Source organism: Fistularia commersonii, chromosome 28 (genome assembly GCF_037954325.1).
Source record: "Fistularia commersonii isolate RoL2024-O1a breed Wild chromosome 28, RoL_Fcom_v1.0, whole genome shotgun sequence".
Classification (NCBI taxonomy): domain Eukaryota; kingdom Metazoa; phylum Chordata; class Actinopteri; order Syngnathiformes; family Fistulariidae; genus Fistularia; species Fistularia commersonii.
The window spans coordinates 13,366,886-13,379,814 of record NC_141311.1 but is presented as its reverse complement, the minus strand read 5'-3'; the positions used below and the strand labels follow the sequence as shown (position 1 = coordinate 13,379,814).

General features: G+C 40.0%; 1 protein-coding gene across 1 annotated transcript in view; it reads left to right on the top strand.

The window, feature by feature from the left end:
- LOC147217691 (ATP-dependent 6-phosphofructokinase, platelet type-like) overlaps positions 1-12,337 on the top strand; it is a 37,598-nt gene extending 25,261 nt beyond the window's left edge. The window contains exons 13-22 of the mRNA XM_086176455.1: positions 3,252-3,398; positions 6,054-6,124; positions 6,392-6,479; positions 7,877-8,029; positions 8,487-8,651; positions 9,538-9,599; positions 10,081-10,192; positions 10,466-10,565; positions 10,712-10,817; positions 12,172-12,337. Coding sequence (XP_086032581.1) covers positions 3,252-3,398; positions 6,054-6,124; positions 6,392-6,479; positions 7,877-8,029; positions 8,487-8,651; positions 9,538-9,599; positions 10,081-10,192; positions 10,466-10,565; positions 10,712-10,817; positions 12,172-12,337 — 1,170 coding nt within the window. The remainder of the gene's footprint in view (positions 1-3,251; positions 3,399-6,053; positions 6,125-6,391; positions 6,480-7,876; positions 8,030-8,486; positions 8,652-9,537; positions 9,600-10,080; positions 10,193-10,465; positions 10,566-10,711; positions 10,818-12,171) is intronic.
- Positions 12,338-12,929: the final 592 nt, after the last annotated feature.

The following is a 12,929-nucleotide window of genomic DNA, read 5'->3' as shown; positions in this document are numbered from 1 at the left end:
CAAACAGGACATTGTTGCTTTTTTTGTAGCTAATTGAGAACCCTTGAGAATTTTCCTGAGCTGAATGACACAGATTGGCTCTATGATTTAGCCCGGGGATTTTCAACGAGTGTGCTATGAGAGATCGTTGAGTGTCACACCTGTGCCACGATGACGTGGAGGTCAATGTTAGCGTTAGTGCTGCCTGACAGTGGCAGTCTGGGATCACAGCAAGACGAGCGAGTGACAGTGATGGACCAAAAAAAAAAGACGGTGTGCTCGAGGCAATACAGCAAGAGCTAGCTTTCATTTTGATTCACTTTCAGCGGGGATGCAACGGTACCGACTCTACTGTGCTTAGTGTGTGGTGAGAAGCTATCCAATAGCGCCATGGTGCCAAGCAAGCTTAGACACCATCTCCAAATGAAACACCCTTCCGTTCAAAACAAGCCGATTGACTACTTTGTACGCTTATGTACAAACAATCAGAAAGGGGCAATGTTTTGAAGAAAAACCACAAAGGTAAATGAGAGAGACCTCAAAGCTAGCCACCTTGTTGCTGAACTCCTTGCTAAATAAAAAAAGTCCCTCACAGTGGCAGAAAAATTTATCCAGCCAACTTGTAAAGTTTGAGCAAGGGCTTTGTGTGGTTCTTTCTACCGTCACTGCCAGGATAGCCATTTTGTATTCATCGAAACAGCCCAGGTTTCTGTCACGGGTCGCAGGGGCAGACTCGGGCAGGGAACCACACCTCAGAGCAGAATCTGGGTTGAAAGCGCTTTATTATGTGGAACAGCAGGTAGGGTGTCGCTAGTAAGCCCCTGGCCCCAAGACAGAGTTGCACAGGGCTGGGTCTCACCAGGACGGGTTGCAGGCAGGATGGACCCCAGGCAGGGTGGCAGGATGGGTTGCAGACAGGACGGGCCCCAGGCAGGGTGGAAGCAGGACGGGCCCCCAGGCAGGGGGGTGAAGGCAAGAAGGGTCACGGCAGGATCTCAGGAAGAGTCCCGGCAGGGTCAAATGTAACACCAGCCGGCTGGGTCTGGTTGTAACAGGGTGAGGAAGGGTCACGGCAGGGTCAGGGTCCAATGTTGCGGGCTCGTGGCAGGGATCCGCAGTGGTCTGTGAACGCCACAATCCCCCGGCGCCAGGCAGAGCGTGCCACTGCCCTTTATAGGGATCTTGATTAGCGGCATCTGCTGCAGCTGGCGCCGATTACAAATTGGGATCGGGTGTGATACTCTGACAGTTTCACACTAAGTATAAATACATTAAAAACTATATTATTAACTATATGTATGATATGTACTGTGTTAGAGTGTCATTTTGTGTAATTTTCATTGGTGGTGTGCCCCAGGATTTTGTAAATGTAAAAACTGTGCTGCGGCTCCAAAAAGGTTGAAAATCACTGATTTAGCTTTAGCTATGAACATACTGACACAGATGAATGAGCTAGACATGAAGCTACAAGGGAAAAAGTGGTTTGTCCATGAAATGCAAGTGTTGGAGAGTAATTCTAATTCTACGTTGAAGCCTGTAAAGAGGAGACTGAGGTTATCATAAGAAATAACTCAGATAAGTGACTATTCTTTTGAGCTCTGCAGAGGGGGAGACTCAGCACGCTCTTTGGAGGCAAGATCCAGAGAATCCACTGAGTTCCTCCTTGCTCGGCCTTTTAATTTGTGATGAGTGTGTTTATTTACACAGTTCATACATAGTCATACAGGAGTGAGGTCAGCTCATGCTGCACCTGTGCATAGTTTTTTCATACAGTTCCTTTGTGCTTTGTAATATGTTGTCCAAGGATGATATGCTCAGGGAGGATAGGTTCCAGTTCAAGGACAACTGTGCTCGGAAACAAAAATTATGCTCAGGGAGGCTACATTCCTGTTCAAGGATGGCTGTGCTCAAAGATGGAAAACATTTCTGGTTGTCATCTTGTGAGTAATTGAAATAACATAGTTTTAGATATAGAGAGATAACTCTTACAGCAAGCAAACACCAGAGCCTTCAAAACCAAGCTGGTTTTATTTTCAAAGCAAATGTCAGATGAGTCTGATATGTACCGTTTACAAATGCGTTTTGAGGTGAGCAGGCCCTTCTGTAAAATCTTAAGTCAATGTGGCCCCTGAGCCAAAAGGTTTGCCCACCCCTGCTCTACACTTATTCCTGATCCTATCCATCCAGGTCACTCCCAAAGAGAACGTTATTGTCGTCAGCTCTTTGAGCTCTAGGGCTGCCTCATTATGATTGGAATCACAATATTAATTATTATTATTTTTGTTCGAGAGAATCACAAGAGTAAAAAGTACCTAAAAATCCCCAAAACAATTTCATACATATATATAATGTAATTAAGAAACAAAAAAAAAATTAAATAAGCAAATGATGAAACAGCCCCTGAGCCAAAAAGTTTGCCCACCCCTGGTCTAGACTTTTTCAGTTTGCTGAGGCAAATTCTGGATGGCTTCAAGGAGATTCGCCTCCACCATCAAGCAACTCAGCAGGGGGAAGCAGTGTACCATCAACACTGAATAATGGGGATGCTGCTGGCCTTGACTCAGGACATCTTTGGTTGTTGGAGGGATATACTTTGAAGTCCTCTTCAATCCCAATGACATTCCCTCCAATGGAGAAATAGAGTCATAAGTTTCCAGAGTTGGACTCTCCGTTTTCTGGGGATGAAGTCCCCAAGGTGGTTAAAAAGCTCGTCAGTGACAGAGCACTGGGGTCAGATGATATTTGCCCTCATGGAAGTGCCTCCAGGCTCCAGATGTTGAGTGGCTTTCTTTGTTGACATGCATCTGCAGCATTGCGTGCATGTCACCAACACTGCGTGTTTGGGATGAGATCCTGACCTCAGTATTCTTCTCCCAATATATTGTCTATCCCTTAATTAATTCTCAACAAAAAAGGTACTCTGAAATTAAATTTTGATTATCCCCAGATAACATCATATTTGAACCACAGTATGTTGTCTGACTGTAATAGACCATGGAGAGTTTGGAGAGTGGTGGAAAGTAATCACCAGCAGAAATGTACTGGAAACTCCCCACAATCTGTTAGAACTGAAGAAACCTCTTGGATGAGTGGTGAAATATCTTCAAGAAAAAAGAAAAACCAAGTCCAGTTGTTACGACAGGACATGACAACGATTGACCATGACCTGGGTAGCTGAGAACCTTAATACCTTAATAACATTTTGTGACATGACAAGAGTGTTTATAGATGTTTGTGTTTTCTAAGTGACCGAATCTCTCTCTGTTCGTTAGAGCTCCTTTAATGTGGCAGTGATGAATGTTGGTGCACCAGCAGCAGGGATGAATGCTGCTGTGCGCTCTGCAGTCAGAGTGGGAATCACTGAAGGCCACAAAATGTTTGCGGTCAGTGATGGCTTTGAAGGATTCTACAAGGGACAGGTAACACACAAGTTATGACTAAATGGGCATGGATCAAAAGTACATTTGTCGATGAGAACTAAGTTGTCTACTTTTTAATTTACATGCTCGAAATATAAAGTATCCAAAATACGGTCTTTATATACTATAATCAAGCTAAGTTCAACATATGATTTAACAGTTTTCTAACTAACTGATTTTTTTAGGAATAAAACATAGATCTTTAAAAAAAATCATTTTACAAATCATTGAATTTTACAGTACATTAAGAATGCTGAGACTTCTGGAAGACAGAAGCTTCTATACAATCAGCCAAAGTTTTTTGACTCAGCATAGCCAGACAGCCTTTTTATTATAAAACGTATCTTATATTTTAAGTCAGCATGTTCTTCTGGTGACTGCATGTTTTCTCCATGTTTTTCGGTTTCTCTCTTAGTCTAAAAATATGCAGGTCAACTGGAAACTCTAAATTTTCCAAATGCATGAATGATAGAGTGTATGGTTGTTTTTCTCTGTATGCCGCAAAACAATCAACTGGAAAATTTGGGAAAAAAGATGTGTGAATGAGAGACTGAATGGTTGGCCCTGGGACTGACTGGCAACCAGTCCAAGATGTACCCCGCCTTTCACCCAATGACACCTGCATTAGGCTCCTGCAATCCAGTGCCCCTGAGCAGGATAAGCAGTAGATAATCCCTCCATCCATCATCTACCATTCATCCCAATCATGGTCGGGGGGATGCTGGAGCCTGTCCAAGCTGCCATCGGGCGAGAGGCAGGGTACACCCTGGACTGGCCACCAGTCAATCCCAGAGCCACATATACGGACAGACAAACATTCACTGTCTCATTCAAACATCTCTTTTCCAAATGTTTCCAGTTAACCTGCTGCATGATTTTGGTCTGTAGGAAGTAATCAGACAATTAAGAGGAAACCCACACAGACATGGGGAGCATGCAAACTCTGCACAGAAAGGGCCCCTGTAGGAATTGAACCAAGGTGCTTTGTGCTGTGAAGCAGAAGCGTGTGCTTCATGCTATGAGGCACAAGCGCATTCTTGGTGCTGTGAGGTAGAAGCATTAGCCAGTGTGTCATTTTTCCACCCGGCGGTAGATCATGAATGAATGAAATATTTTAAACAAAGTATTAATAATAATGCTCAAAAATCCTTTGTTGTTAACCATAATATCCTCACATACTTATGAGCCACTAGAATAAAAATCTGAACATCCAAAACCTGTCAGCAACAAACCAGGCTGACATGAAGTTTTGCAAACCTTTCCTTGGTCCCAGATTCGCTCTCTTCAAAAGGGCAAGACAACAAGTTTCACATGTTTGTTCTGATGTTGATTGTGATTCATGTTATATAGAATGACTGGAAGGACGTTCATAGAAAGACGTTGATTATGTCCATAAAAGTTTCACAAAGAATTTAACTTGGGATGAGATGATTAATGAAATATACTATTATATTAAAGGAACATTCTATTCTAACTTTGAATTCATCTATTTTCGGGTCCTTATGTAACCTGAAAACCTTTATCTGACTAAAGAACTGGTTCCATCTATCTACCATCAGGCTCCTTAAACAACCGACAAAAGTTAACAACCATGTACTCCCACAGGACAATCAGATGCACCTGAGTGTTCACGTCTCTCGCAGTTTTCAGTCCGCACATCCACTGCTGTACTTACTGTTGACTTAACTGTTTATATTTAACTTGCACTTTATGGATTTGCACATTCATAGCTGTACTTGACTGTTGACATTTCAATCCGCACTTTTTTAATTTGCACATCCACTGTTTAAGTTTCAAATTGTATATCTTTATTGTGATTACTATTTATAGTGTTGTCCAAACTAATTTACCTATTTCTCTTCTACTAACATCCAGTCAAACTATCTGGTTTCTCTGTGGCAAGCAAAGTAAGAATTTTATTGTAAAGGGAAACACGTTTTCTAACTATGTATATGACAATAAACACCTGTAATCATTGAATCCTATCTACGCTGAGCTGAGTGCCAGTAATTTAGAGTTTGCCCCACTGATTGGAGAGTAACTTCCTCATGATAATATTCAGTTATACACACATTTAACCCATCATGGATGAACCATGTGCAGGAGGCAGCCACTTAGAAGCACCTGGGAGCAATTAGGGGCTCAGTGTCTTGCTCAAGAACACTTTGACAAGCTTGGAGGAGCGCAGGAATCAGGAATCAAACCAGCTTTGTTCAGTTCTAAAGACAACCACTCTAACCCCCTGATACTGCCACAATTAACCTCCCAAGTAACCATGCTTTTGGCCTGGGGGAGAACATCCAAACCTCAGACAGGAAGGCCATCTGTCTGAATCGTATGAGAAACCTCCAAGCTGCGAATAGGAAGCACTAACCACAGCCCAAACATTTCATCCAGAAAATGCATGTACATGAGAGTTTAAGCGTTCAATTCCAGAGGCTACAATTCCTTCAACTGTGAAAGGCCAATATCTGCATCTTCCTTTGCAAGTGGTGGATTTCTTACTCCCCTAATCTCCTTAACGCATACACAATCGATATTCTCATTTTACTGTTGGTAATATGTCATCCATAAGTTGGGTGACAGTTTCATACTACTATAAAAGAGGTTGTCACCTAACAGTGTCCGAGTTACCTTTAAAATATGTTTTATCAGATCAAAGAGATCAAATGGGGAGATGTGGGAGGTTGGACTGGGCAAGGAGGGTCCCTACTTGGGACAAAAAGGTAAGATGTTCATAAAACTGAGCAGTATAATTTGCAATCTGTGTGTAAGTATTGTTAACCAAATTAACCTGAGTTACTCAGTTGTTGTCATTTTAATAGTTTTAATCGTGATTTTCACTAAAATTCATGTAGTGAAAACGGCGATATATAGATTTTACCAGCAACAAACTCATGTATAACTTTCATATGCTGAGTAAGACCAAAATGAAATAACTGCTGTTTCTTTTTGTTCTATCACTTATTCATGTATTCCCTTTTTTCTGCCAGAACACTTCCAGGCAAATTCCTTGATAAAATTGTGCATCAGATGAGGGTCCACACTATTAACGCTTTGCTTATCATTGGTGGTTTTGAGGTATGTATTTAAATTTAATGAAAGCATCCACTCTAGACCCTCTTCACTCCTATTTGCAAACTGCTTTTAACACTTTGCAGTCGAATGTTTATGACCTAATGTTTCATTTAAATTAAAATTTGACAAAAACAAGTGATGGTGTTCTCAAACTCAAAGATAAAACTAAATACTTGAAACCCATTACCACTACGGAGGTACACTGATTGAAAAGGTATGGTTTTGCTACTTATCTACCTGGTCTCCTGGACTCAGATTATATCTAATTTCCTTCACTGCATGCATTTCATGTTATCTAACTTTCTACTGTCATATTCCCAATATTCAAAGTCCCTACTCTAAGGCCCAGACTCTTGGCTTTTTTTCTTCTCTCTCTGCTTCTGAACACGCCTTCAGCGTCTCCTTTGTTGACCCGCAGCAGCCCAATTCCAATTGTGTCCCGTAGGTTATCGGCACCAATGGCGATCGTTGTTAACCTGGGTCTTGATCAATCAAGTATGAGTCATGGGTTCGATTAGCATTTGGTTATGGCACAAGTTTTATGCCAGATGTCCTTCCTGGTGCAACTCTTAGTTATCATTCACCATTTATCCCGGCTTGGGACCAGCTCAAAAAGACACTGCCTTGTTCCCCCTGAGGCTGCATTTTCTGAATGCTAGAGTTTGTTGTTTTGCTTTGTTTTGTTTTTTTGATTATAATAAATTGTTTGATTATAGTAAATTGTTTACACTATCATGTGTCGGCCCACGCTTCCACCCATCCCATCCTGTCTCAGTCAATGACATTTCAAAATCCTTGAGTCAGCAAAAAGTTGTATCTCTGTCTGTCAGACAGACAGACAGACAGACAGACAGACAGACAGACAGACAGACAGTGTGTGTGTGTGTGTGTGTGTGTGTCTGTGTGTGCGTGTGTCTGTGTATGTGTATGTGTGTGTGTGTGTGTCTCACGCACACACACACACACACACACACACACACACACACAATCCAGTATGATTTTTTTTCCTTCAAGCTTGAAGCAGCTAACAAAAACTATATAGAAATTATTTTAATGTTTTACTTAAAATGGCAATGTTGGTGGAAAGGCTGTATGTATTAACATTAATTTTGAATGTATTAAAATAAATGGCAATGCATTTTAGAATCTTAAAGAGAAATTACTAAATAGCTATGTGCTGAAGAAAATACAACTAATTTATTTGTAGTGTGAAACAGAGAAATAGCTACCCATTCCATCTATTACAATGGTTCTCATGGATACAAGCCAAGGGAGCTAACTTATGTAATGAAAAGAGTTGTAAAACACAACATCCTCAAACATACTCTTACAAGAACAGTACCTCAGCTATTTAAACCAACCCTGCTGGTCTAACCTTGTATCTTGGCCGCCATCATTAGGCCTTTGAGTCTCTGTTCCAGTTGTACGAGGCCAGGGCCAGCTACGAGGAGTTCTGCATCCCAATGTGTGTGCTGCCTGCAACGATTAGTAACAATGTGCCTGGCACTGACCTCAGTATCGGTGCTGACACATCACTCAACGCAATAGTGGAGGTAAGACTTAATTAACGTATCGGTGACGCATTAACTTGACCTATAGTGGTAATAAAGGTCACGGTGGAAGTGGAAATTGGATTGACTAACCTGCTGCTATATGTGAATTATAGTATGAAACAGATGTTAAAGAGGAGTTAACCTGTACATGATCATCAATTATAAAGCGCTGCAGAACTGTGCACTTGTTTAATTTATTGTGGGTTCTCATAGATATGTGGATATGGCTCCCTGTTTACTCTGAATTCTATGTAACTAAAAGAAGAGCTGCAACAGGTTATGGTCATCACCAGTTTTGCATTTTAGTTGATTAGCCACAAAAAAGAATAATGGATGAGGATTGTACACCAATAGTGTCAAATAACTTCATTGTGTTTACCTCTACTTTTTTTTTTTCTTTCTACAATAAGTCTGTTTAGAAACATTTTGCATTTTGAGTAATACATGTGTGATCCAGACATGTGACCGGATTAAACAGTCAGCCAGTGGCACCAAAAGGCGCGTTTTCATCATTGAGACGATGGGTGGCTTCTGTGGCTACCTGGCCACTGTGGGTGGTCTAGCTGCAGGGGCTGACACAGTGTACATATTTGAAGAACAGTTTGACATCCGAGACCTACAGGTAAAGAATAAATATTCAGTAACTTCTTTGCTGGAAATATGTTTGTACCCCATACGATAGAAAAAAGTCATATACAAATTGATTTTCAACCTGAATTTATTGGAGTAAAATTTAGTTCTTCCTTTTTTAAACATTTAATTTCCTCCACGGGAGGGGCACTTTGAAGTCTCAGTTACTGTATGTAGTGGTATGATTCAGCACCTATTTATTTACTACTTATTTTCACATTCTAGTGCTTTATCAAGGACAGCTGCCTGAGCAGATAGGCATAGAGTTCCCTCTCGCCACCAGCTCTTTGTTTATTTGATGTTTTAAAGCTGCTTTAAAAGTTATTAGTATAATTATGAAATGAGCAATGTGTTCAGAAGAAATTTGATTTGAGTTACTGTTACCAACTGAAAAATCTGAAATTGAAATGTAGATACATCATCTTGTATTACTTATATTACTTGTCATTTTTTTCTTCTCATAGCATCTGGACTTGATTTTTTTCCCTTGAAGACATTTCACCTCTCATCTGTGAGGTTTCTTCAGTTTGAATGGACTGTGGGGAGTTTCCGGATTTCCGGTTTACAAAAACTTAAAGTCCAGTAGCAATGAGAAGATTTTGACAAAAATTGACTTTGACCTGGATGACTGGGAGCCTCCACAGACAATACAAAATATAGCTAATATAATAACCTTGCCGAAATTATGGTTGTAATTGTAAGTGTGGTATCCCTACACTTTATCAGAGCTTAGCTACATCAAAAGGGAAGGAAGCTGTGAAGAACTGTGAAAAATGTGTCCTGCTCCTCTTTAGTAATTTGAGTGAGCTGTGAAGCACTGTAGACTGGATGAATTACAAGATGCCATTCCTTTGCTTCACAGAATTTTTGTGTTTTAGGCCAATGTGCAGCATCTGGCACAAAAGATGAAGACGAGTATTCAGAGAGGCATAGTACTTCGGTGAGGCGCCACAGTTACACAAAATAAATTTCATCTTAAATCTCCTCCATACTTCAAGTGTGTAGCAAGGATAAACATGGAAATTAGTTTCTCATACCAAATTTAAAGTACACTAAACCAATTAAAACATGTGTGTTTAATTAAAACTTTAAATATTGAAAAACTTGTAATATATAATTAAATATTGAGCATCTGATCAACCTTAGTGTAATCTTTTATGACTATCTTAAATATTCATGATGTTCAAACTGCTATAAGTAGGTTTAAGATGATTAAAGGATTGCAGGACAGCTAAGTTTTCAAATGATGTGAAGATGACAATTGAGGTTTGCACCCACATAATATAGCTATTACTTGACACAAACACTCACATTCAATTTATAATGTTCCTGTGCAACTGACAGTGGACAGTAAGCTACTCAATTGCCCAGGGGATTGAGTTTCATTTTGATTTTCTATTTCTTTTGATGTATTTCTCAAGCAATGAGAACTGCAATGAGAATTTCACCACTGATTTCATCTACCAGCTGTACAATGAAGAGGGACAAGGAGTATTTGACTGCAGGAAAAATATCCTTGGTCATATGCAGCAGGTTATACAAAAGACATGCTCTCTCACACCCACATGCATCATGTACACGCACACGCTCGTGCACAGCTTAACACTAACAACAGATCACCCGTATATCATCAAATCAACTTTTATTTGTGAAGCACCAAATCACAATAGTTGTCTCATGAATTTTATTTTAAGGGCAGGTCTGGACCACACTTAAAAATTAGTCTGTTGTAGGCAGAAGAAATCGGGTGATATGACTAGTTGTACACTGTGTCAATTAGTTGCCTGGTTTCTTTTACTTTTGTAGGGAGGTGCTCCTTCTCCATTTGATAGAAATTTTAGTACAAATATTTCTGCCAAAGCGATCCAATGGATCTCACGGAGACTGGAGGAGTCTTTCAAAGAAGGTGAAATACAATTTTACCCTTACATATTTAAGAAACCCAAAAATGTCAAATAAGCTAGAACATATTGATTTTCTTATTTAAATTATTTCAACTTTGCATGAACTGAGTTTTCTCATTACATCAATGCATTTCCATGTGACATGCAGGAAGAGTGTTTACTGAGTCTGATAACACAGCCTGTTTGCTGGGAATGCGTCGCAGAGTTCTGGTCTTTCAGCCGGTGTCCCAGCTTGTGGATGAGACTGACTTCATGTAAGAACATAATTTATCTACCACAGCACTCATTAAACCTCTTCAAGAGTTACCATGCTGAACATAAACAACTATATTTATAGAGCACTTTCCAACAAAGTGCTGTGCAATGTAAGAAGGATTAAGAGTAGGACACAAATGAGTAGACAAATTCAATTCATTCATGAGGCCTAACCCATAATGAAGGACTCAATTGAGTAAGAAATGCTGACTTCTGCTCTCAGTCTAGTTTCCACTACGCTTTCCCATAACTTTATTGTATGGTTCATCAACTTTATCCCTCAATAGTTGCAGCAATTCTGCACCTGACCCTTATTCTTAAAAATGGGCACCATCACACTTGGTCTCCATTCCTCAGGCATCTTCTCACTCTCTAAGATCCTGATGAATAATCTAGTCAAAAACTTTACTGCTGCCTCTCCAAGACACTTCCACACCTCCATAGGTATATCATCAGGACCCACTGCCTCTCCACTCTTCATCCTCTTCATTGCTTTCCTCAATTCACTTTTACTAATCTGTGATACTTTGTGGTCTAAAATAGTCACCTCTTCTACCCTTACCTCTCTTTCATTTTCCACATTCATCATCCCAGACCTGTTGAACATCCTTCCCATCTTTATCTCTCTGTTTCGCCAACCTGTATAGATCATTCTCTCCCTCCTTACTGTTCAACCAAGCATACAGGTCATCGTACGTCTTTTGTTTTGCCTTTGCTACCTCTATCTTTAGCTTACGTTGTATCTCCCTCGACTCCTGTCTGTTCTCTTCTGTCCTCTCAGTTTCCCACTTCTTAGCTAACTGCTTTCTCTGTATATATTCCTGCACTTCCTCATTCCACCAACAAGTATCCTTATCTACTTTCCTTCCAGATGACTCACCAAGTACTCTCCTACCTGTCTCCCTGATAACACTAGCTGTTGTTTTCCAATCATCTGGAAGCTCTCCCTGACCACCCAGACCCTTTCTCAACTACTCCCTGAAAACCATACAACACTCCTCCCTTTTCAGCTTCTACCACCTTGTCCTCCGTCCCGCCCTGAGGCTGCATTAGCTGCAATCAGACTATGCCATGTAAAATATTTTTGCCTGCCCCGGATCATTTTGCAAATTTGTTACACTATTTTTCTTAATTTTGATCATATTTTCATTTCAATTGTCATAGATTTTTAGGGTTAACAGAGTTAACCAAACAACTTCTACTTTTTTAATATCTTACATTTCAGGAAGTTTCATGTCAATTTTGACAGACTATGTAACTTTAATAAATTTGATATTTGATTATTCTTCATTTATGTGGACCAGTTCAACTTAAGCAATTGCCACTATCAATGGTGACATTTTGTCTTTGTAGCCACAGAATCCCAAAGGAGCAGTGGTGGCTGAAGCTCCGTCCACTTATGAAAATCTTGGCCAAGTACAAGACTAGGTATGATGTATCTGATTCTGGCCAGCTGGAGCACATAAACCAGTACCAAACCAACCAAGCTAAAGAAAGGAACACGTCAGTGGCTTTCTAAACATCATCTGCATGCCTTCCAGAAGAGAGCAGCATTTTGATAAGAACCACATCAGTAAACAGTGATTGCTGCTCAAATGGCTGACTGAAAGGTATTCGACTTTAAAGGGATGGTAACTCATTGTAAAAGAAAAGGCTGATGTATTGAAATCACTGCACATGCATGCAAAGTGTCGTAAATAAAAAAGGGAGAATATTTAAGATGGTTTGGAGTAAAAGTCCCACAGTGCTTCAGGTTTTATGGTTCAAATTTGAATGTTATCAAGAAAACTCATCTCAAAAATAAAATGTATCAGTTTTTTCTAAGCATGAGGAGAGTCAGAGATTTTGAAGAAATAGAAGTAATTACATTAGTAAAAAGGAAATCAAATAAAATAGCCTAATCTGTTGCGAGTTGGCTTAGTTCAGAGATACAGTTGAGGATAAGTATTTTCACATGCATTTGTTGTGGTCAGAAGTGATGTCGAAAACAGTCATACAACATCCACATTTCACACCTCTATTCAGAATCAAAAAACGTTGGGTTGGTTTACAGTCTTCAAATACATGCATGATTTATCTGAAAAGTTTTAAAACATTTCAGGGACAAAGGT